General features: G+C 27.5%; 2 protein-coding genes across 4 annotated transcripts; one reads left to right on the plus strand and one right to left on the minus strand.

The window, feature by feature from the left end:
* Positions 1–1,399: 1,399 nt before the first annotated feature.
* LOC111028148 lies at positions 1,400–4,964 on the minus strand. The gene is made up of 4 exons (XM_022306693.1): positions 4,783–4,964; positions 2,923–3,274; positions 2,143–2,292; positions 1,400–1,450 (listed from the first exon to the last, which is right to left on the minus strand). The coding sequence occupies exons 1-4, from the start codon at positions 4,929–4,931 to the stop codon at positions 1,400–1,402; spliced, it is 702 nt and encodes a 233-aa protein (XP_022162385.1). The 5' UTR covers positions 4,932–4,964.
* A 4,656-nt stretch (positions 4,965–9,620) lies between these two features.
* Positions 9,621–26,829, plus strand: LOC111028132 (neurabin-1). 3 transcript variants are annotated; one of them, XM_022306672.1, is made up of 24 exons: positions 9,621–9,870; positions 10,100–10,355; positions 11,548–11,824; positions 12,594–12,788; positions 14,359–14,554; positions 14,630–14,992; positions 15,235–15,371; positions 16,084–16,104; positions 16,183–16,326; positions 18,244–18,433; positions 19,193–19,339; positions 19,401–19,661; positions 20,521–20,688; positions 20,748–20,900; positions 20,963–21,016; positions 21,216–21,368; positions 23,309–23,473; positions 23,687–23,815; positions 24,689–24,943; positions 25,042–25,246; positions 25,312–25,464; positions 25,528–25,665; positions 25,731–25,840; positions 25,948–26,829. In XM_022306672.1, the coding sequence occupies exons 2-24, from the start codon at positions 10,100–10,102 to the stop codon at positions 26,221–26,223; spliced, it is 4,146 nt and encodes a 1,381-aa protein (XP_022162364.1). In that variant the 5' UTR covers positions 9,621–9,870; the 3' UTR covers positions 26,224–26,829. The 3 variants fall into 3 exon arrangements, with proteins under 3 accessions (XP_022162364.1, XP_022162366.1, XP_022162365.1); XM_022306674.1 differs by lacking the exon at positions 20,963–21,016; XM_022306673.1 differs by lacking the exon at positions 16,084–16,104.
* Positions 26,830–27,272: the final 443 nt, after the last annotated feature.

The raw sequence follows: 27,272 nt of genomic DNA on the forward strand, positions 1-27,272 counted from the left end.
TCAATATTTCGACATCAGCTCACTCGAGATTCCAGAACCAATTAACACTTAATTGGTTGATTCAGATTTTAATATTCCTGGTCAAATTAATATTTTGCTTGGCGTTGAGGTATCTTATGTATTTTGAATGGACAAAAGTATCCCTTATCAGATTGTGTAGTTCTATACTTCTACATCACACATTTACACTAACATGATGGCCGAATGGCCGATGGGTACCTATTGTCTGTGGGAACTCCGGAACTGTCTGTCGTCAGCGCATACTTATAATAGAACACCATCGCACAATCCTAGTCTCAATTCAGCGCTAGTCTTACTTAGCACTAAATCTGATTGATATCACTGCGGCAAGTGAGACTGAAGTTGAAAACCATTTCTTGAACACTATTTATCGTGACAAATAGGTTAAATTTGCAGTACATCTATAGTCGTAACTAAGGAGGGCTTAGGGGGGATAACCTGCCTATAACTTAACGCTCTGCATCTCACGTTTTGCTCCGTCAGATTAAAAATTAAAGTGAACTGATCTTGTATAAAATTTAAAAGTACGATTATTATCTAGGGCATATTATAACCTTTTAATTTAATTTTAATTTTAAAGCGAGTTATAATTATTTAAAAATTGTGAATTGTTTGTAGGTACTTCTCAAAATACTCATAGATCGCTTTACAATAAAAATATGATGGAAAGCCTATGAGGAAATGAAAAACCCTACGTCCCTACATAATAATCGTGGCTTTACATTTTTTAAGAAGTCAGTAGGTAGTAGGTACACTCTAATTTTTTAACTAATGGATCTAAACGTAATCTGCTTAGACGGAGACAACAAATGTATGTGTCACATTCTCTTAATACTTCATAAAGTTAATAAAGATATAAGACTCAGGATTGCAGTTTTAAACTAGGTACATTTATCTAAACCGTAGTACCTATATGGTATACAAATATTTACAGACTACATATAATATTAGCATTAGGGAATATCAAAAATATAATCATGTTATTATACTTTTTTTTTATAATCTAAATGTTTTAAAAAAATGTTTACATTATTTGAATTGTCCTATTAAAGATGGCGTGCCTATGGGTGCGCGGGGGGGGGTCAAACCCCTCCCTCTGAAAAATAAAAATAATAAAAGTTGACCATAATATAATATTTATGTGGAACTTGATGAGGCTAGAGCTGGAGATAAAAACCCCTCCCGAAAAAAAATTTCAAGGCACACATTCATGACCTAAATCATATATACAATATTATATTATACATGTACTATAAATGGTAATATATATATATTTAACAATTTTAGGGTAAGGCATAGACATAATTATTATTAAAGAAGCGAGTGCTGTAAATTAACCAAGTTAAATTTTACCAATCCTTTTTTTACCTCAAACAATTTAATCAAAATCAACTATCCTGAATTGTAAGGAGGATATATCTTTTATCAACTGACAATAAACACCAATAAAATAATTATTATACTAATCATATTTTTTATTTTCTCGATGCTGTATATAAGTAATAGTTAAAAGTAAATAAATAATATTTATATATATTTTAAATGTATTAACTTTTGAACATTCAAAAATAAAGGGAATTCTGTGTTAAGTTTGATTATTTATTAATTCTATTGTGAATAATTAAATATTCATAATATGTACTGATACAATACAATAGGTCCATTTTTAGTTCTTTAATGTTATTATTAGAAAGAAGAAGAACTAAATTTGTTAGGTAGGTATACAACAATAGAAATAACAATCGTATTTACTACTTAAAAGTTGGCTCTAAGATATTTTATTATTTAACTGTTTTTACCACTTTATTGGTAAATATACAGATATTTTTTTTAAGTAAATTCTCAATCTATGCAGTATACACTTGTGTGATAGACTTTTATAGCCTTGTAGCCTATAGGTAGATGCCTATTACATACTTAGCTAAATATATCAACTGATTTAGACTATATATACATATATATATATATATATTATTTACAGATTCTATAAAAAAATTTTGATTTGCGAATAAATCATTTGATGATGAATTGTTTGTGATATGTTAAAAATGTTGTTTCTTTTTTAACAAATTGTTGTAAAATATGTATTTATATATCAATTTAATTTATATTTTTGATTACCTGGAGATTAGTTCTATCAAAAATCCCAAGTAAATACAATCCATTCATGAAGTACTGCGGATTGAAGAAAGTTTGATGTTGTAATGTAGATGTCATATTAGTATTTTTTTCTTCCAATGTATTAAAATCATCATTCTGCTTTGATGTATTCTGTATAATATATGTTCATAATTAAAACGTAAAAAAATATTAATTAAGTAAATGACATAGTTGTACAACATATTCAACAACTCATCATACAAAAATTAACAGCATTACTTTATGCAAAATTATAATTATAAATGTATGATTTATAAATTAACTAAATTCTAAAATTAGCAATATTGTTTTATTTAAAAAAAAAAATGCCTCGCTGAAAAACTGGAACATTGAAATACAATTTGTGTGTCATCACCTTCCACCCTTCGATCAAAAATGGAAAAAAGTACCATAGGGACACCACAGAGGGGTATTTAAAACAACTTTTCAAAAAAAAATTCAATAGTGTCATCAGAAATGTGGTACTTGTATATAAAAGGCCTATTTGTCCATGTTAATATATATTATGAGTAAATTCTCAATCTACGCAGTATACACTTGTGTGATAGACTTTTATAGCCTTGTAGCCTATAGGTTAAAAATCAGGATAAGGATATCAGTTTTTATAGACTATACCTACCTAACCTAGTTACAGATGGGGACTTAGAGTTATTAATACTTTCACCCTGAAACTTTTAAATTATTGTGAATCCAGCTACATTTAATATTTATAATATACATGGTTTAAAATAGAATACTTACGTCTTCTGAACTTTTTTCATCCAAATCAAATAAAGCATGATTTATTTCAAATCTAGATTGGTGATATAATTCGTGTTTATTAATTTTTAAAAGGTCTGCTGCATTGTATACATTAATTTCTTGAATGCTTTTATTTTCATCCAACTTGAATGAGTGGTTTTTGGAAATCACATTTTCAAACTGTAAATTTATTTTATTTTTAATAGGCCTATTCAAAATATCAAGGACTGAAGATGGTTTAGCTGGATCAAAATGTGTATTTGTCTGCATATAACCAGGCACATAGTGATTATTATCTTGTACATTCTTGACTGTATAGACTTCATCATGAACGTCTGCATATTGTCTGTGCCTACAAGTGTGTAAAATGGCATACGATATATTTTATAATAACATTGAAAACAAATAAATTATTAATTATATTATTACTATGATAAATTAATTGTATTATTTTCATTGATAATCATGAATCATTAATAAATATACTGTACCTACATAACTGATACTTCTAGACTCTAGTCAAGACTACTACGAGCTACTATATATTATATAGACTATTGAGTACCTATAAAATATATATCTTTATTAGATTATATTAGCAAGGCTAGAAAACCTTTTTTGAGTCATATGCTAAAATGTTGTAATTAGTTATAAAATAATTTAAGAGAGGGTAATATCTTTATAGATTTTGGACTGAAGGGTGTTTTGAAAAAATGTGTAGCTATGGATTTTGTTGGTCTTAAATGTTTTGATGAACCACAAGCTGCATTAGCTTCATCCAAAAATATAGGTATTACCTATTCCTCTGCATGGAATTTAAACAATCATTAGAGGAAATAAACTTCCACATAATATATGTATAATGAGTGTTGACATGAATATTGAATTCATTTGGAATGGCCCATTTTTTTTATCAAAGTACAAAATATTATGTCTGGAAGCATCAGTGAATTCCAAAATTTAAAAATTGTTAACTTTATTCTATAGAAATGATCAACTATTTTTTTATGCAAGATAAAATAATTAACGTATGATATCTCGAGAGTAATAAGAGTGGGAGTGATGATAGTTATCTACGGTAATAAAATCCAAAACAAATGTTATTAATTTTCTCTATAAATATATATAAATGTTGATTCACCAAACATGTTCACCCTTTTTTTCTTTAATAAAGCAATTATTCAAAATTTGACTTTTGAAACTTATAAATATATCTAAAGACCATATATTATTTTCAAATTCTTGAGATTTTTGGTACTACTGAAGGAGTGACCCGTGGATATACAAACTTTTTTTTTCAAATGAGAACAACCCTCATCACCCCTTTTCTACTATGAATTAGTTGGAGGATCATTTTTTTGAAAACTACTATGTACGTAACAAAATCAAAATATTCAAAGGAGTAATTGTTGAGTTATTTAACTTTGTACGAGTACAAGATGATAGGTCCATGGTTAGGCTTGGGAGATCTAGGGGCTATGGTAATCTAAAATTTTTAGTAATTGCCTAATATTTTATTATACTTAGGTACTTAAAGATCATATTAATTATATTTTATTGTTATTAAATACATGGCTTATTATACTTTTTAAAGCTCTCTCCAAAAGCGTTTTCTTTCTCCAAAATAAAAACTATATTTATTTTAAAATGTAATATTTTGTAATGTATTTGACAACGATATAACAAATTGGTTATTTTAAGAGGAGGTACTTAGCCAATAGGCAATAGAGCTGGTTACAAATCAGTAGGTAAGTATAAACCCATAAAAATATGTCTATAATTAGGTACCTTATTACCTCATAGGTAACTTATAAGTACGTATTACGTATAGTGTATACCTTCCGAATACTTAGTACTTACCGATTCTGTACTATGCCTGTACCTCGCTTGGAATACTGAGTTAATTCCTCACGAGATACCGTTTTATATATCACCATACGTAATGGTAGACGAACATTATCGTGATAGGGTTTTTTTATATTACTTTTCTGTTTCTTCAACTTCAACATAGTTAAAGCGTATACGAATGGTTATTAATTATTAAATATTAATACATTAATAATATATTATTAAATTAAACTTAGTTGAGGTTTTAAATTTTATTTGCAATACACTATTGTTTAATATATATTATTATTTATTAAATATTTTTATTTAGATACGAGTGTATACGACGCCTGACGGCTGACTGCCTGAGCGCCTGACATACGTTACACGTAAATACGTAATTATATGAAATTAATAATTATACGAAATAGGTAATAAATATGAATGTACTTCAATTCATGGAAAAATCAAATTCACCAACCAAGATATATGCCATGAGTTAAGAAAATAGGTATAAAGAATAAGGTATATAATATCATAATTCGTGATTCATATACATAAGTATTATTATATTTATGTATTCTATTTTACTATAAATGACAATTATAAACAATATGTAGGATTTTTCAACTGGAGGGAATTTTTCAATTGGGGAGGGAGGTCTTAAAAATGAATAATTAGGTACAGTTTTATTTTTATTTTAACTAGTCTAATAATTTTAAACGTTTAGAGGAGATGTATTTAAAAGAGTTTGAACAACTCCTCAACTCCTCGACTTTTTTAAGAGAAAATATGCTGTGATGATCAACTTTGGTGGAGGTTTTTGTTGGAAATTTGATCTGAGTAGTTGATACTTTTGGGAGATCAAAATTAAAAATTCTCTGTGCTTCTTAAAATAATTAGGAAAAAAATGAAAATTTGTTAAAATGTTAATATAATTATTTATTACTAAAAAAAATGTTTGGTCAACTTGTTTACAGCGTCTTCGCTTGGCCCCTTGAGCCCTAGACATCGTCTTATCCCAGACGCCGTCAGGTGGGAGGACAGAACATACAACATAAGACATAACTCAGACGCTAACAGGGCACAAGTGCTTTTAATACTACCTTCATCGCATGGGTGGAGTTACCAGCCCACGCAACATGCGTTACCCTAGCTTGTCTCATGTCTGTTACTGCGAATCCACGCAGTGCCAGAACTGAGACTGATTAAGATTTGAGTTTCATATACGTCTGGGTCGTCCTCCTGAAGTCGATGACATGCCGTACATTTTCTGCCAGCCCGTATTCGGAGACTTACGGGCGGACACCTCGCCAGGGGTGAAGAGTTTCCCAAGGAAGCCGAAGAGGCTTTCATGATCTTCTACAAAATGGTAGATTAAATCCTGACTCTCGAGGAAGAGGAACAAGAAAGGCAGCTGAAGCTGCTATGCCTGACCAAGCAATAAGCATGATTCGTCAGAGTTTCTGGTCAAGGTCGGCTTAGGAATGAATGTATAAAATGTTCAGTTTTTATAATTAAGTCTTGAACATGTAATGTTCTTTCTTTCCAGGGTTCTTAATAGTAGTTCCTACTGTAACCAAAAAATCACTGACTATTTTAGGAAAATTTTAAATAACTGCCTATGCCAGTAGAATGTTTTTTTCAAAAACGAATTCAACCTGTCTACCTACCTATATTATTACTAATAAAAATTTAAAGCAATGGGGATTTGTAAGGGTTTTTCAAAATGTTGAGTGGGTTTAACCCAGAAATTAAGCCTGGATTTTTTTGGAGCCGAGCTTCTTATGCCAAACCTATAAACTATATAACCTTCAAATGAAATTACCTACTGTTGTTTTCTATTTCTTTTTCATATACTATGCAGATTTCTATTTTATATCTATTTAGTATTTTATTTTATTTATTAACCTGTTAGATTAAATTTAAATATATTATCGGTTGTTACAAATTGGACTTCCACCAGTATTATTCAAATTAATAGGTATGAAAAAATTGGACCACGTATTTTCATAAAATATTTTTTAATTCCTATAAGAATAATTTACCAAGAATCTTGAATTAAATGTGGTTCATTATTTTTTATTCGTGTATACAAAATTGTTGTACATAAATCCATAAATTAAAGTAGAATATTTAAAATATCTACGAATAGCACAAAAAGAGCCAAATATACCTCTAAAAATAGGTGCCAGTTAACATAATTATCGGGGGACTGATACTGTTAAATGTTGAAGGAACTAGATTAAAATATGTAATTATGTGTTACTGTACTATACATATAATTACCTACCTATAGGTACGTATAAGAACTTAAAATTATATTCAATAAAAGACCAAAGAAAATGGTGCACAATTAAAGAGTCTGCCATTTCAGTCACTATTTATTTAACTAACTATATAATATGTAACTATCTACATAATATTATGTTTTTGGCACTTTTTGCCGAAGCACGAGGCTTCCATTTAAGCTATTTATAAGTAATTAATAAATGTTGTGGAATTGTGCCATAGTAACCATTGTGTAGGTATATTATTTATTAAACTTAGCTGTATCAATTAAAAAAACCCTAACAAATAAAAAATACGAACGAAAAATAAAATACAAAAATTCAAAAACAAACTTTCCTCCCAGAAAGATTTTTATAATTATGGCATAAGGTACCTAATATCATTATTATTGTAATATGCCATAATGATTTATCATAATCATTATTCATTATACTAAATATACCTACTTATAACTACAGGAATAACCTACTCAGTACCCTTATTATATTCTATGGAGCCTTGGAGGTACCACGTTATTGTCCACATTCATGATTGATAAATAATAATTGCTAGTTGCTAGTTTGCTACCTATTTGATATTTTGAACAATATTCATATTATACTATTAACACGGTTCTATAGAAAATACAATATAGTATGATTGTATGAATATATATAAATAGGTAAGTACATCTAAATACATAAAAGCTAAGACGCGCTAAGTACAATATTCGTCGCTACTTCTCAAAAACGACAAAACGTGTATAAACTTTGAAATTTGAATAGTAGTTTTAAAACTGGTTTCCTATTTTAATGCTTTAGGTGTGCAATACAAAATAAATGAAAATTTAATAAAATCTCATTTTATAGATGGTGTCACACAGTTACACAGAAATTGCGTTTTGACAAACGGAAATCTAATATTTGTTTGTACGTTACGTTTAAGTACCTAAATTTGTGTGTCCGTGAAAAATGAAAAAAGTATACACTGTAATACTGTATTAGTTATATTACTCGGTATATTATACATATTTTTGAATTCTGCTTATGGGACATGAAACTAAACAATTGGATCATCAACCTCCTGCAGACGGAATTATAAAATATAGATATGGTACTATTGGTACCGAGTAATGTGGGTAACTGGGTAAGTGAGAGACTGAGTTCTAGAGCGTAACTACCCAATGTTCGCAGACACACTGTACATGGTAGGCGAAGGAGCCAAGGAGGTAGCCATTGGTTACAGAAAATAAAATAGTTATTATAATGATTGGTTACTTGGGTACAATTTTCAAAATTGGATTATAATGTAATATTTTATTACTATCACGGAAAGTTCTTAATATTAATATAGTTGACGGGGAACGAGGATTTATTGGAAAAAACCTAGATTTTCTAACCGGTAATCACCCATAATTTGTTCCGATTTTAGGATTACTTCAGAGCTTTGGAAAATTAACTCTTTGGCAGTATTTAAAAACAATTTTGTTTATATTTTTTTATTTTATTTAAATTGGATTCTTGCCTAGATTTCTGTACCTATCACAATTTAAAAGTACCTACCTATGTAAAGTGATTATAGTCTATGATTTTTAAACTTACAAAAATAAATGTACCTAATATCGCATGATATAGGTACCAACAGGTATAATATGCGTAGTATATAATAAACATATACATATAACATATTTGTCGATCAGTTTGTTTGTCTGGGAAAAGCTTTGAAACAGTTGAACTGATTTTTACGGGTTTTCACGGATATTGAATTACCTGGTGAATAAAAAAGTTATTATATTGAATACAAGCCAGTATACAGAGGGGTTGGGGTTCAATCCCCCCTGCCAACATTTTTAAAGTAGGTTTATTATATTTATTATAATAAAATAGTGGTATAATTTTGTACGTTTAGTTCATATATTAAACTTATTTTCTATATTTTGAACCCCTCCCCCCACCTCCGAAATTTGATCCTAAATACATAATGCTTGATTGGATATAATTTTAGACCTGCCGTATACCTACCTATATTGGCTATTTTATATTTTATCTAAATAACCCGCAAATAACTAGTGTTCTAAATCTGTGAAGCTTACATTAAATCTTTACAATTTAAATTATAAATCTTGCACGAGGATTAAATTTGCTACGGGAAAAGCTGTGCAGGAGCTAATATTGTATAATTTTTAAGTTATATGAATAATATTTACTTATTTATACAAGATATTTAAATTTTTGTTACTGAGTTACTTTTTTTATTTTTTATTTCAGTGTTTCCATTTTCAATAGGTTTATCATAAAAACACTCTACTGACTACTTTCGTTATTCGTGGCTAAAAATTAAACAAAATATAAACATTTCCATGACCTCAATCGAAACATTGAAGCAAGTTTATTATTCTTATGTTAGACATAAGAGGATAGTCTTAATTATTAAAATGAGACATTGCAAATGAAATTGACAATATCGTCAACATTATTTAGTAAGCTCTCTACTATCAATAAATTAATATAAAAGTGCCCCCCCTGGTCGAGAAACAGACCTGTTATACTTCAGTTGGTAATCTTTTCGATACGATAATGTAACTTATCCCATTTTTGTTGTTATCGGCAAATGTTTTGCTGTGGCCTGTAAGTGTAGACTTTAGCTATACGTTGAAGTGTAGTGTTTGCAGGTCGTGGAATTCAATAACTAGTCCGTACGAGTTCGTAGAAAAATGACTTCCAAATAGGTAGATTATTCGTGTTCTACATCACGTTTCTCCGTCCTACGAGCATGCACCACAAAATACAGCGTGGACATGATTCACAAAGATGTCAAAACGTTGGTGCAGTTAACAAACATTTTTAAACTGTGAGTGTGCTTCTAACATTGAACTAGTATATTATTTTCTTCAATATCGTTGTAAATTTCCATATTTTGTTGTGGACTACAAAAAGAGTAAAAATTGTTGGATGAAATTCTTGTGCTGTAGAATTTTATCAACCATCTGATGTCATTGTTTATAAGACAGCAAATTAAAATAAAACATTTCTATTGGTATGTTCATAATATTCAAATAATATGTGATCCTAAATTATAGATGTCTACTGTAACTGAAGAGAAAAAATCGATCAGAATGGTCGGACCTAAAGTATCTCAAATTGCAAACATTTTTCAACGTCCTACAGTGACTAAAGATCCAGATATAATAGTAGTTAAGCAAAATGCTTCGCCTACATTAGATAATAAATTACCAGTTAAAGTAGAAACGCCTAATCAAGTGACTGTTGTAAGGACTGAAAGCCACTTAGCAAGATTTAATAATGCCAGAGCTCTTTTCGAAAAATTGGGAACAGGTAAGTTTTATTTTATGTAATATTCATTAAAAAATATTATGTGTTGGTATTTATTTCAATTTTGTCATCTTTCAACAATTACTCATTATTATGTAGTTTTAAGAATTAATTTTTTTTATTTGGAATTTATCATTTTATGTTGACAACTATTTAGTAGTGTATTCCTTTACATTTTGTGCTAGGGGATTAACCAAGCATGCTTACCCACTTTTAACCTTTATTACTATTATTCAGATTGTGATTTGGAAATTTTTTAGTTTAACTAAGACCATATTTTCAGATTAGTAGATTTTTTATACCATTTATTTGTTTGTTGTGTTTCAAACTTATTTGTTTTATTGTAAATTCTTTTAAACACATTTTTGTTGAACATTTTGATGTATTTAAATCAAAACCTAACCAGTTATTTCTGAGTTTAAAGACACTTAGGTTGAGGTAATAATCTTTATTAATGATTTCACATAAAGTATAAAATAGATATAACACCTATAACCTATTGGTACTTTCCTGTTATACAATACTATAGCTACTATTGCAACTACTGCCCAAGATTACTTCCATTATTGGGGCTACCACAATCTTAACAATATCCCAATTACAAAGAAAGGGACTGTGAATTTTTATTTTTGACCTCCGAAAGAACCAATTTAACTAGATTCACTCTCCTTCCAGAAAAAAAATTAAAGTTAAAAATCTAAGTATTTTTACTCATCTGAAAGGTGACAGACTCAATATAAATACATCTATGTAAAATCAATACATTTATCAATCAATCTAGAATATTCATTTAGACAATTTGTTTTAAATTAATTAGATTAATTTTTTTTTCATAATACAAGTCAAATCACTTTTACTTTATAATATTAGGTTAAATATTACTTTTTTAGTTACGCAGGTGATTTTAAGTTTTTATAATTTTATTTTCCTGTAGCATTTAGTGAAATTCCATGCAATAAATATTTTCATATTCATCTCTATTTTTCAATATCTACCTATATGTAACTTTTTTTATAAAAAATTATTTAGTACCTAAAAATTAAGTAAGTATGATAATGAATAAGCATTATTTTTAATTAGTTATTTCTAAAATGCCTGGTTATTACATTTATATAAGTACTTCTTATAGTCTTAGTAACTTATTATTTTGGTTCATCATTTTTCTAATCTGTTTATACTTCTGTACTATTTATAGGAGAACCTAAACCTACTTTATTGGAAAAAATAAAACAGAGTAATTCTCAAGACAGCATTTGTGCTAAATCAAGATCTCCAAGTCCACCTTCAAGTAATCTAAAATCAAATGGTATTATTGGAAGCGCACAGAGTCATTCACAATTAAATGGCAGTAAAGTTGTAAAACCTATTAAACCTGAAAAACCTGATAAGAAACTCAATAGTCGTGAATTAATAGAAAAACAGAAAAATTGGACATCTCATTTTTCTAAATCACCACGTTCATCCAATTCTAGGTAATAAATTTAATAGTATAATGTAATCTGTTAAATATTGTGAAATATATTTTTTTTTTTTTTGAAAATCTAAATATTAGATGATTGAATAATCATATTTATGCAGAATAATATCTGATAAGTATTAAAAATATATCATTTTTATACATAATTTCTGACAATCAGTGACGTAGTTATTCAGTTATACTTGATTACTGATAGATTTTGATCAAGCCTTTTTACAAATAATAAACTTTAGTTCCAATAATTGTTCTGGATTTTGAAATGTAGGTAATTGTCTTGGCCTCATCTATGCCTACTTCATTGAACTGGCAATGTCGCAGCTGCCATTATTTGGAACTTTTAAGTCCCTATAACAAATATTTTTTAAATATTATAAATCTGTCAACAAACCATATTACAAAAGTATAATACCTAGAACAACAATCAACATTACTAAAAACTAAACAATGAGTTGTTTTTTCTTAATAGGATAGTAAAAATAATTAAACTATACATATTATAATTTTATTTAAAATTGGATATTTTGGGGTGATGCAGTTCAGATTGACCAATTGCAAAAATATCTATGGTTGGCTCAGTAGTCCTTAAAAGTTTGATGTAGGACAAAAGTCACCTTTCTGCTTCCACTCAAATGACGCCACTGTTGACAATGTATATTCTTTAATATTCGAGTTATTTTTTTTTAACTAATTGAAATAATTAGATATATTTTTATAGAAATCAAGTTAATTTGATAATAATAAGTTATTCAAATTGTATTATTTAGGTATAACAGTGATCCTAGTCCTAATGAAGTTAAAGAGTGGATACCAGATACCAATACTGATGGTATTTCTCGGACAGCCTCAACTTCATCGTTATACAAAAATGTTTCCCATCCTACAAGTCCACCACCACCACCACCACCACCACCTCAAAAAGTTGATGAACATTTCAATCAAAATGATGAAGAAATTAATTTGTAAGTATTTTTTTCTATTATTTCCCATACAATTATTACATTATGTTAGTTAATTAAATATTTCAATTTTCATAATTGGTCATAAAATGAACCTGTTGTGTACAAACTGTAATCTTTATTTGTGGTAATATTAAATTTCTTGTTCGTACCTATTATGTCTCATTAAATTAATACTATTTTGACAAGCTAGTGGTCACCTAAATAGGGCCAGATTTAAAGAACTTATTTATATGAACATTTAAAATGTTTAACCCTCTCACCATGCACATACCAATAGTACTCTTTTATTTATTAGGTTCTGAGCGGACTTATGAATTTATTGATTTTACAATGATGTGTGTTTTTATATCTTTTTTTTTGTGTCCTCATCACAGTTTCTTGCAGTAAAAGTGCTTTGACTTTCTTCAACGGCAACCTTTTTGGTAAGAAAGTGAATAAAGTTGGTGCTTTCAGGAGGTAAAAATTTAAAAACCTGCAATAGTTTTCAAAAAGCATTAGGAAAAACAAACAAAAAATTAATGAAAAACTTGAATTTTTTATGCAAAACCAATTTTAGAAAAAATCGATTTTGGTTTTTAGTGTAACTCTAACAACAAATACCGTAGATACATACAATTTTCACTGAATATTTTTGTAATCATTTTCTATACATCATACAATTTTCAAAATATTTTGATTTGTGTTGAACTATTTATAGGCATATGAAGTTTTCGACAATTGATAGTTTTTTTTATACTCAAGTCTATTTAATTACAATTTAATACAAGATTCCTTATAAGTTTGTCACCTTTATCAAAAAAAAAAAAAAAATTGTAATTTTCCAGAATGTCAAATTAGATTTGAACCAACGTTTTAGAAATTTTATTCGTATTAGAATGACGTTTATCATTTTGTTATAATTCAGTTCCAAAACAGCCCAATTTTCCATAGATATATTTAATATTTTTCCAACATCACTGATAATTGAAGAATAACTTTTATTCAACTTACCGCCTACCATATTTATAATAAGTAATAACTAATAACAATATAAAATATCCTAAACTGACATATCGTCTCCGCTCAGGATTGTTTTTCGTATACAATGGTATTAAATCATTGAATTCAAATTATTTATCATCCATCACAGTGACCTCTTGGACACCGAATGTAGAACAAAGCGAAATCCACTTTTTTTAAAATTTGCATTACTTGTTTTGATACCATATTTTGATAGTCCTATGTTTTAAGTTAATGTGATTTAAAAAACAAACCATTAAAATTGGCTGAATAAGATTCATTTTTAATTTAATAATATATACATTTTTTCATTTTATGGAAACTAATGTTTTTTTTTACAGTTGGAATAGCTCTAGTTTTTTTTGTGCCAATGTTGCAGTCAAAATTAAAAAAAAAAATAGGTTTAGATGCTTAAATATGATATTAAAAATGTATCTGGTCAAGAAATGTTGTGTGTTACGTGAAAATAATAAATCATACTGTGTATAGAATAAATATAAAAATATAAATATTTTTAAATCTGTCTTAATTTAGTTGTATTTATCTGATTATTATTCATATATTATTTTAGAGACAGTTCTAGAACAAGTAATAACCAGGTACCTGAAGAAATATCTAATAAAAAAACAATAGAGTCACTTTCTGGCATTAATTATTCTGTTGATAAGGAGAAACACATAGAAGAACATATTTTTGATAATGAATTAAATGCTGAGACCATGGATGTAAATACTTCTGAGGCTGTGACTGAAGAAAATAAATTAAATGTAAGTTTTTGTGTTTTTATCCATATACTCGATACTAATTATAGTTAAATATTCTATATGATTTGGATGATTTAGACGTCAATAAGTGAACCTGAAATTATTAATGTGCCAATTTCATTAGACTTGTCAGATTCATATATAAATCAAGAATTACCTGTTAGTTTAAATTCCACATTTAATGTACCCGTGGATCAGGATATTGAAACCATTATTAGTGATATAAGTATGAATCTAAATGAAGCAAATTCTTCAACCCCTAAAGTTCAATTCAGTATTGGAGATTCTGCCAATCACACCGTGGCTACTGTTACTCCATTAGAAAGTGAAATTGATTCTGGATTTATCTCTTCTGAAGCTGTGACTGTCCCTGAATTAAGTAAAGGGTTAATTGATTTGAATAAAAGTGACAAATTTGCTGATGACAATGATGTTGAAGAAGTAAGTTAATAATACTTATATTTTTGTGAATAATAATAAACTTAGCTCATCGATGTCCCCGTAATCTTTAAGTAGAGCATGCCTAGCTATGGCTTTATTTTTAGTTTGAATGTTGCCATATTTATACACACAAAAATTATGGAAATTATAACCAGCCAATGTCTAGTTGTTGATAAACATAATGTACCAAATTACTGTTTACTTATGACTTATTTTCATTTATATTTATGTATATTTTTAAGAATAAACTAACTCCATTGACACTGGATCTGGGAGATACGAGTATAAATAGAAGTTCAGAAGGTATAATAGATCTAGAGTCCTCAGGACAACCAGATATGATGACACCAGATGAAGCTGAACAATTACTTAGTACAAAGTAAGGTTTTAACTTTATTTTGCATGTAGTATAAATATTTTTGTAGCAATTGTAAGTTAATTAATCTAAAAATTTGGACAAGCAGTTACCTAAAGCCACTTAACCTAACCAAACCAGATTTATTTTTTATATTTTTACCTTCTCAAATCAATTATTCTTTGGAATTTAATAAAATAAAATATATTCATTATATTTCTTAAATTACTGTTATCACTGCTTGATGTCCTTTTATTTTCTGGGCTTCGTAATCCTTAGATATCTTGTAAAGTTATAATTTCCTTTTTATGCCATTTTGGTCACTCATTTACCATGTTTTCTTGTTTTTTTATTTCATCGCATGTCTTGATGTCTTCCTTTAATATGATTCTTCTCATTTATTTTATTGTCCTTACGTTTTGAACTAACATATATTTTTTCATATATTTTTTCTCGTATTATTCTATTATATTTTTATTTTGCTCTGCAATCATTCAAAGTTTTCTTATGTATAATTATATCTTTATCACTAAATAATTTAAACTTGTGATTTTTGTGTTTGATTGATTATCAAACAATGTAAAAGCATTTACATTGTAGTTTTTATGTTTTTAATAGTATAAGTAGTTTTTATCCAATATCAATTATAAATAGCAATTATTAATTTTTTTTATTACTTTTATGATTTTATGAATTATGATTTGGCTGCATGATAATAATTTTTATTTTTTTGAAGAATTTTGGAAAAAAAGAGTATGTAAGTAGTGATAATATTTGGCATAATATTTTATAGAATTTATTGCTGCATTTATTAAAATGAACCTAATATTTTTAGTAGTCAAGATAATCTTTTGTCTGATGAAGAAGCTAAAGAGATTAAAAAATTACTATCGCCTTCTGATAATGATCAATTGAATACATCTGACTGGATGAGTGAAGTTCTTTCCATTGAATCCAATGATAATGTCAATAATCAAAGGTTTGTTTTTAATGAGTCACTGTAACCTAACCATACAAATTTTACATAAAATTATATCAATGTATAATTGATTTTAGTATGTAGAATGTTACACACGGATATTAAAGTTATATGTTTTTAATTTTATTAGAAAATATCTGATTATGAATTTTGATGAAAAATTTCATATAAGCAAGCATAGCCTACATTAACCGGATTAAGATAAAAGTCTTAAAATTCTGTACCATCAAAATTAGGCAATCATTTACATAAACCATTAACATGGTTCTTTGCCAATATTGTTTTACTACATAAATATGAAATTTGGAGTGATTTTATCTCAAATAAAGAGATCTTTTTACTTTACATTTGAAAATTAAAAATTATTAGTAAAAGAAATTTTAAATATTGAAATTTCTTATATAGGGTTATTACTTATTAGTATAAAGTATTGAACAAATTATTTATTTTTGGTTCTAATTTAATAGAACATTTGATAGGGTGTTGAATTAATGTTCATTTTTCTTTGACCAAAATTTGTTTTGGATGAAAGTTATTTTTTTATGAATTATAATAATATATATATATATACTTCAAATCAAGAATTAAAAAACTTCTTAACATTGCAATTGTTATAAGGACTATATTGGGTAGAAAAGGAAAATATTATGATGTACTTAAAGTGTTATTTTGAAACTGAATCTTTAACTGTTTAAGTCCGTTCTTATTTACTATTTTTTGTATTGACATTGTCTTTTAATAAAAATCATAGTGAAATCAATTTCAATAAAAAAAACTAAGGATGCTTAAGCTCTGTATTTTCTGGACATTTAAAATAAATTATAATTATGTGATAGTAATGGCTTTTTTGAGCAAAAATGTTTCATAAGTTATAACAATTTAACATTGAACACATAGGCGTGCGCAGACTCCGGTTTCAGGGGCAGCAAGAGATTACTTCGGCCCATTCTTCAAATTCACCATTAAACCCAGCCCACAGTTTTACTATTTTTGCTATTGGGTATCAAAATTAAAGTTGTATTGATTATTTGTTTATTTGGATAAACCGTTGTACAGTTTTTATAATAGACAGGTTTTATACTGATAAATTCTATAATCATAAAATATTCATGTCTATACTTAACCAAAAAAAAAAAAATCATTTGTGGAAATATAATTTTACCGAGGCCCATTATTTAATATTTTCCGGCCCCGGTAGCCCCAAATAAAGTCCAGGGGCAGCATACGCTGCCTCTGCTGCCCCCGTGCGCACGCCTATGATTGAACACTTGGCAGAATTAATCGTTAGTGATGTGCCACCTGAAACTAATACACGTCTTAATTGCTATTTCTTTATTAATATTAGTTATAAATTATAATATAGTAAAAAAAGTTCGACTAGTAACTACTTATCCTATAAATTTGGATATACATTATTTTCAATTATATTTTTGAAATGTATTAAATCAAAATCTTGGAACATGAAACTAATTAGTGAATTCTGAATAGTGATTTGTAATATAGTTATTGTCAAAATTAGATGTAGGCACGGGGCTATACAGTGTTTGTAATAATATTAGTAAATACTCCGCATTACTATTTTTGTCGCCGCAAAATGTGAAAATATGACCGTCGACCGGGTTTCATAGAAGATAGAAATAATAAATAATGTTTTATAAATTGATTTAAACTAAAAAAAATGCAATCTTTGAATAGCATAGTTATATTCATTAAACTCTGATAGTCTGATATCTCATGACAATCTATTTTTTATTTTTTTTTGTTTCTGTAAGCTGAGGTTTTGATACTTAGACACCAAAAATATTGGAGGATGCTCATTTTAAAATGTTGGGTTGCTAATACCCTCTACTCTCCCTTAATTGTGCCTGTGATAATAATAAAAAATGTATGTAATGCAATTAATTATTATTATTTTAGTCGAGAAATTAATGAAACTCATGATAATTATAATATGGAAGATTTTCAAGTTGATGATTCTTGGGAGCAAAGTTATGAAACAAAAACTGACACATTATCTGCTAATAACGGGAGTGTTGAATTTGATGAATATGAAGTTGATGGCGATTTATATAAATCCAAAGAATTTATTCCAGAACCCACCAGAGAAGTAAGTAATGCAAATTATAAACGTTTTGGAGTGACAAATAATTAATAAACGTGTGGGTATATATAATTAATAAAAAGAAATACTGATTACTTAAAAATTTTAAAAATTATACTATATTTATGATTAACAGTGAATTATATTTTTGTAGTGATCTTGAAACTTCATCCATGTGCAAAAAATATAATTTTAATCTCAAAATGTTATAATGTTGCATGGATTCACATTCTAAAACAATTCTGTTTGCTTTAATATTAATAAATATGTTTTGCCATTTACAAATTTTAAATAATAATTAAAATTGTTGATTTATTTACAATAAATATTATAGGTATTTTATCCAATCCCCTTAAATACTTCAAACTTTATAAAACTATTTGAGTTATATTATTGTTGTTATTTTTTTTTATTTACATAGATCACTTAAAATTATTATTTATTTCCAATAGACAAAGTTGGTCTTACTTCATCAATATATGTAAACTTGGAAGTTAAAACTAGTTTCTTTTAAAGCTTGAAAGTATGAAAAAAGTTTTCACAGCTTATGAAAAAAATTAATTCAACCCAACTAATAATTCAATCATAATAAAATATGGATAAATCTCTGAATAACATCATTTCAAAAATATTTCTACTTAACTTATAATCTAAAATATTTATAAATAGGTATGATGAAATGGCTAATGACTTACTTTAAAATGCATAATATTTTTATTATAATACTTAAAATGCCAACAAATTTTAATTTAATGTACTCATTAGATATATGAAGAAGGTGGTGTTCACTATTATGAAGATGGCCATTTTTGGATGGAAGTTCCAGGACTACCAGAACGTGATTCAGATGATGAATCTCATATTGTGGTCAAACAAAATATGAAAGTGAAATTTAGTGCTGATCCTATCAAAGTAATTTACTATTATAATTTTATTTTTTATTTTTTATGTTATAAAATATATTTCTATTTAGGTTTATAGCACTTTTTCAATGGGTGAATATGATCGGCGTAATGAAGATGTAGATCCTGTAGCTGCGTCAGCTGAATATGAATTAGAAAAACGTGTGGAACGATTAGATTTGATGAAAGTAATTTTACTAAAAGGTCCAGAAGGTCTTGGCTTATCAATTATTGGAATGGGTGTTGGTGCAGATACAGGTCTTGAAAAACTTGGTATTTTTGTAAAAACTATCACTCCTGATGGAGCTGCTGCTAAAGATGGCCGTATCCAGGTAATATATTTTGTTCTTGACAATAGTACATATTATATATTATATTTAATTTTGATTTTAATTATTTGTTTTATCTTAAATGATTAATTCTAAATTGGCTAATACATAAGTTCTTTATCAACTATTAGGTACTTTGCCTTTTTTTTTTATATACTTATGTTATGTGTCATAATAATTTTAAATACTCATTCTTCTCAAGTTGTGGAAGTTATATTCAGTAAAAAACATAAAAACACAATAATATGCACCAGTTTATGTACTGTAAAATTGTTAACATGCTTTCAAATAAGAACAATATTCATATCATAATTTTCTTTATCAAATATTTATCTTAAAAAAACATTATAAAATACAATCATTAAACTAAAAATTGCAATAGATAATAAAATCATACTAAACAAATAAACAATTAATTATATATAGTTGCATGCCGGTTTGGTCATCCATTAACTATCCAGTCTAAACATATCGAGACTAACGAATAATCAGTGTATACATATTTTAAAAAGTAAAGCTGTTTTTAGGTAACCAAATATAATCAGTAATAATTTGAGTGAAGATAACTAAAACATATGATCAAATATTGCTTTTTAGCTCAATTGTTAGTTGCTTTATTAAATAATTCTTACTGGTTGGAAATTTGTATGATTTGTATTTAAAATGTCTTAAAATGATCAAAATATGCAGATTCATATTCAGATTTGATGTAATGAACTCATGTAATATGTAGATTTATTTCGCACACTGCTATAACTTTCTATAAATAAAAAAAGTATGCTATTGCTTTAAGATCCAAGCCCTAACTTAAATAGTAATTATGAATTTTAATTTAATTTTTATCATTTAAAATTTAATTTAGGTTAACGATCAAATAATTGAAGTTGATAACAAGTCTTTGGTTGGTGTTACACAAGCATATGCTGCCTCTGTCTTAAGAAATACTTATGGTCAAGTTAACTTTGTGATTGGAAGAGAAACTGATCCCGAGAATAGCGAAGTTGCTCATCTTATTCGCCAATCATTAGAAGTAAAGTCACTGATATTTTATATGAAAAAAGTATGATGCTTATTTAAAAAATTTTAAAGGCTGATAAAGAAAGAGATACTCAACGACGTCAGCTTGAACATTCACTAAACCAAAAATTTTTTGGTAATGATCGAACAGAATCTTCTAGTGAAGATTTGAGTAAAACTGATGAAGCTGATACTGTTCAATCTTTACGTGAATTGTTACAAGAAGTATGTTGCTAAAATAAATATATATTTTTTAAATATTAGACGTACATAATTGAATTTTACAGAGCCGATTAAATGTAGCTAAAGCTGAAGATGAAGTTAGCAAACTGAAAACCAGGGTGAGAGCTTAATATATACTCGCTGGTATATATCTTCCTCTGGTTTCCTCTGGCTTACTTAACCAGTTGCTAACACTTAATACTTTTAGTTCACTAATATTTATGCATACATTCCACAATTTAACATATCTTTAAAAATATTCACATGTTATGTCCATTCATTATTTAATATTTTAATATTTATTTTTAAAACATTTAGGTAGAAGAATTAGAATGGAATGGTGCGAATAATAAAAAAGAAATTGCTGATAAACTCGTACAATCTGGACTACACTTAAATGAGTTGGATAAATGTTTATATGTTGCAAGAAGAGATAAAGAGACTTATCAAGGGATGTTACAGACATCAGAAGTAATAATTTGAACTTTTGAGTATTTTTTAAGATAAGTAAGGACTAATAATTAAGCAAAGAATTGCTTAATGCAGCGGTTCGCAACTTTTTATGAGTCTGACCGTAACATTTTAAATTCAACTTAAGGCTTATGGGCTTTTTATTATATTTTAATTTTAAAGAGAGTTATGAGTATTTAAAAATTGTAAATTGTTTGTACAACTTAAAATACTCATAACTCATAACTCTCTTTAAAATTAAAATATAATAAAAAGCCCATGAGAAGCCCTCCGTAATAATCTTTCCTTTAAATTATAATAAGAGGTCAATTCACTCTAATTTTTAAGCTAACTGAGCTAAATGTGATTTGCTGAACGTAAAATTTGATTTGTTATGCTCTTGGAAGACAGACAACACATGCGGGTACAGTGTCCTCTTAAATATCTAGATAAAATAAATGTATACTAATATACTATGATACAATAAAGAAGCATTAAGAGGACGTGATACCTTGTATGTGTTGTCTCTGTTTTACAAGTGCTTAACACAGCAAATTTTACGCTCAGCAGAACACGTATAGTTCCGTTAGTTTAAAAATTAGTGCGAATTGACCTCTTATAAAATCTAAAGGTAAGATTATTATCTAGTCAACCTCATAGGTTTTTTATTATATTTTAATTTTAATGCGAGTTATGAGTATTTTAAAATTGTAAATTTTGTATACATCTTAAAATACTTATAACTCACGTTAAAATAAAAATATAATAAAAAGCCTATGCGTTTGCCTAGATAATAATCTTACCTTTAGATTTTATAAGAGGTCAATTCACTTTAATTTTTAAATTAACGGAGCTACACGTGTTCTGCTGAATGTACAATTTGCTATGTTACGCACTTGTAAGACGGAGACAACACATGCGGGTATCACGTCCTCTTAAGAAATGCCTGGGGAATTTATATAACATCTTTAAAATTATTTTTTCCTTAATCATTTTAGTATCAGAATATTTTGGTTTTTTTTTCTTATTATGTATCCAACATGTTTTTTATTGTATTATTTTAATTTAATTTTCAATAAAAAAAATTCCTGAAATATTCTGATGAAATAATTATGAAGTTTTATCCAAATTCCTTTTACACATTAAACCTATAGGGTCTTTGGCAGTTCTTTAACCTACATCAAAATTGTCTTCTAGGACTGGTATCCATGACCTGCCGACTTGTGGGTTGGATGTCTCATACTGCTCCACTTCTTCTGTCCCTGGCATATGACTGCTTCCACTATTAAAAGCTGACGGCTTTGGTGAGAGCCTTGTCACCTTCCTCCAGCTCCCTTCTATAGTACTAGATCCTAAACTTTTACTCTGTGTCTTGGAAAATGGCTAACTTATTGGCTGATTTGGTGGGTATACCCTCTTAAAAGTTGGCCCATGCAGAATTGCAGAATACTGGCCTGTGTGCCACCATTGAAGGAAGAACAATATTTTATAATCATAAAATTGCTAATATATTAGAAGAAAATATTGTTTATTATGTATCTAAATAGGAAGTTCTACTATATTTTTATATGACATGTACATAAATGACCCTTTCTGCAAGTATTTTAATTAATAAAAAAACTAGTAATTTCACACAAATCAATATAATGAAAAATAATTATATGGTTTAAAACTATATTTAATCTCTTCAAAATGGCATTAAATATTAAATAACAAACTTAATAGTTCATACATAAATTTTCTTTGAGAATAACATACTTTAAAGGGACATCACATTCAAATTAGTAGTCTCCTTCTTAAAGCTCATAATATATAGATTATTTTGTTTTTTTTTTTTAATGCTAGAGATCAAAATTATCCCTTGGTTTTATTTTTCCAGTAAGATATTACATAAATATTTACAAATTAATTGATTATTTTCGGGCTAAAAATTGTAAATAATTGTTTACATTTTTAATTAGGAACGTTATATCAACTTGGAAAAAAAATACACAAAATTGAAAAAAATTCTCAAAGAATTTCAACAACGAGAAACTGACCTTTTACACCGAGAAGAATATTATTTGCAAGTGTTACAAGAAAAGGACACAGAATATAATGCTTTGGTTAAAGCTCTAAAAGATCGAGTAAGAGCTTAATATAAAAATATCTTTTTAAGAGTATATTATTTTATTTAAAAAATACTCAGATATACTACTTAGTTGGTAGTGTTAGTGTATAGAATATTCTATTATGGAATATAACTTATTAATTTTATTTAATATATCTTATTACTTTTATACTACATATTTATAAACTATAATATTTGATTTCATAAAAGTTGAAAAATTTGTTCTTAGGTAATACAAGTTGAACATGAACTATTAGATACTCAACGTCGGGCTGGTTTTCCTGTCCAGCTACCTCAAAATACAACTAGCACTAGTCATTATTTAACTACTTTGACACCACTTGCCAAAAAAACAAAAGTTGGTACTTTTATTAACATACATATATAATATAAAAGTTATAAAGTGTGAAAAAACTTATCGAATTACAATTTTAGCTTATACTTTTTATAATAATTCACTTCTTAGTTCTTTTACACAATCAAGGGCGTCCTCAAAAATTTCACTAGAGAAGGGCTAAATATTTATATTTTTTAATTTTTGTTCCACTTTTTGGCCAGTGATAAAGTATTGCTTGTGAAATGGTTTCTTTCATATTGGTAGTTTATGTAAAAAATTATTTATTAATTTTAATTTGTAGATAAGTTAATCTCACGCAATTCATTTAGTTAATTAAAATGCAACTTAAAATTAAAAAATGCTTTTTTTATTAATAAAATGTCCCAATTGATTTTGAAATTAACATTGAATTTTTAGTTATTTATAAAATAAAATGTTTAAGCTTAAGTTTATTTTTATTAGTTAATCGGTTAATATCAGTCGGCTCCAGTAATTTATTATTAACAATTACAACTGCGGTTAACAGCTGCAGCCAGCAGCTTTATTATAAAATGAAAAATTTTTGTTATTTTATATTGCATAATGATTATGATAATTGACCAAAAAAAAAAATAACCAAGGGAGGAGCAACTGCCCTTGTTTGACCCCCTTCGGGTGCTTTTTTTTTTTTAAATAATTATAGCAAAGCGATTACAAAAAGGAGTGTTCTATACACATTTATAATTGCCTAATGTTTGACCATATTTCTTATAATAGTTGTTTTTTCACTAGATGGTGTAATTTTTCTAAATTTTGTATGCTTGTGTATTTTTTTTTCTAGATGTATGTACATACTTGTCTTTTATTCTGTGTAACACCATAAAATTATTAATTTTTTTTAATGTTCTTATTTAGGTTACTCCTGTTTTGCCATTACTTCAACAACTTGGAGCTGATTTATCAGAAACAGAAGATTGCTTTGATGATGAAAAAGTTGCTACTGTTGAACGAAAATTACCCGTTAAAGAAGAGTTAGATCGCGCTGTTCCTCCGCATGAACTTTTAGATGTATCTTTATCAAAGAGTAAAGCTGAATTAGCTGCAAGGGGTCTTGCTACCCGACAATTACCAACTAATGCCCTTCGTAAATCTTTATCAAATAGCAGCTTAGTCAGTATTATATTAAATTTAATAATTAAATAATATTATTTGTGTGCATCAATAGCTGTATTATTATATGTATTTTAATTTATAATATTGTATTTTAGGATAACAATAATGAAGAAGTAAACCATATTGAAAACTCAATAGTTTTAGAACCTACTATTGAGTTAAAAGATGTATCAAGTATTGACTCTATGGTTCAAGAACAAAAACAAATGCCACAGTATGCGTCTGTTCAAAAACCACCACATAACCATCAACCTGATCAATTTTTGGCTCGTATTCAACAATCAACTCATTGTCGTAATTGTAAGTGTTTGCAAACAACATACAATGTTTTTAAAAACTAATAAAAACATTGTGTGAATCTCCAGTAAATGGTCCTCCGCCATCATTAGCCGAGCAGCTTAAGATTGTACTTGCTGAACGTGAATCACGTTTGTCAGAATCAAATAGTATATACTCGTCTGATCATAACAGTTCAACAAGTTCCTTTGCTGATGAAATCAGAGAAGCTAGCTTAAATTGTGGGTTTACGAATTGAGATGTTTGTCAATGGTTGTATAATCTATAATGTTTGTATGATTTAGTGAAGAAAGCCAATACTCAATGGCAACATACTAACCAATTGCCTCAAAGTTCCCCGTCTTCAGTATCATCATCTGAAAGTGTATCACCTGGTCATTATGCTTCTGATTTAAATAACTCCAAAGCAATTGGATCAACCGGTATACCTAAATAGTTCAAAAACATAGTGAATAATATGACTTATTAAAATCATTATTATTTTCAGATTCAATTGACATATGGACTCCTCCTCAATCGGCAGATAGTTCAATTACTGAGAGAAAAAACTCTCATGTTTGGCACAATGCACCTGTACACGAATGGTCTAAAGAGCAAGTAAGAATTTCTTATTACTTCTTCTTATTAGTTTTATTATATTGTTCACATATTTAGGGTACAATTAGTGTTGTCGTATATTTTAAAGTCAAACTTATTAATCCTAGGTATGTCAATGGTTATTAGCCTTAAGTTTGGAGCAATATATATCAAAATTCATGGAACATCAAGTATCTGGTGTTGGTCTTTTGAATTTAGATACTAAAGACTTTAAAAATTTTGGTATCATTGGAGATGATAAGAATCGACTTAAACGTAAACTTAAAGATCTTAAAGCCCAGGCAGAAAAGGAAAAACGTCACACTGAAAAAGAGCGAAAAGAAAAAGAACGATTACAGAGAAAAGCTGAAAAACTAGCTGAAAAAGCTAGTAAACGTAAATAACTTTACCTTAAAGTATTTTTGTCTTTGACTTCTAGTCTTTAGTGTAAGTGTTAAGTTTTTTCTAAGGAAAAAAATTCATAATTATTGGATGTGACATTTTGTATAATATGTATAGCATTGATATACATTTCCCTCTTAAGATATCTTTATATTCCTGATACGTCTGAAGCCTACTTATCAACAATTTTTCATGAGTAGAATCAAATATATTGCTCATTATATTTAAGTACTTAATTTATTAGCAGTATTAGATAGAATCGTGTATACAATTAATTTATTTTTTATTCGTTTGACAGAACATTCAATAATTTTTTTTTTTATAGTTCAGCATTTTATACTGTAGATGATACTAATATACTAGGCTTTATAAGTTTTTGTTTTATTTAAAGATGAGTATAACTTTATGTTCGTCATATTAATACTATTCCACATTTATTTCTTATTATCAGTGGGTAAAAAATTAATTTTTAGAGGACGTTTTTACCTAAATTAGGTATCCTGCTTTTCTAGTCGCTCTATCTACTTAACTTATGTTGAAAAAATACTTCTTATGTTTAAAGTTCATTGTATAATATTGTTTTTTTTTTTTATTTATACCACTTATATGATCTACAAATTGTAATCCATATTTATTGACAGCAAATTTGTTAAATAAAAGTATATGCAATCATCACTATCTTAAATTAAAATTGTTTGGGAATTGTACCTATATTCATAAATATTCAAATTTTCCAAAAAAACATTGTTTTATACAAATATTTCTTAAAAAAAAAAAATGTTAAATTTCAAAACATTATTGTTCTTTGCATTCCTCAAATGTTCAAATAAAAACATCCAACACATATTTCTAGTAATTATTCAATTATAGGTAAATTAGATAGAATACAATTAACATTAATTAATCCTGAATGTATTAGGTTATAAATGTTATAAGTATCAAACCCTTTTTGATAAATTAATTTTATGATCATTGTATAATTATTATTTATTAATACCATAACATTATTGAGTAATTTGTTATATTTAAGACACTTTTTTTATGTAACTTG

Source organism: Myzus persicae, unplaced genomic scaffold, assembly GCF_001856785.1.
Source record: "Myzus persicae strain clone G006 unplaced genomic scaffold, MPER_G0061.0, whole genome shotgun sequence".
Taxonomy (NCBI): Eukaryota; Metazoa; Arthropoda; class Insecta; order Hemiptera; family Aphididae; genus Myzus; species Myzus persicae.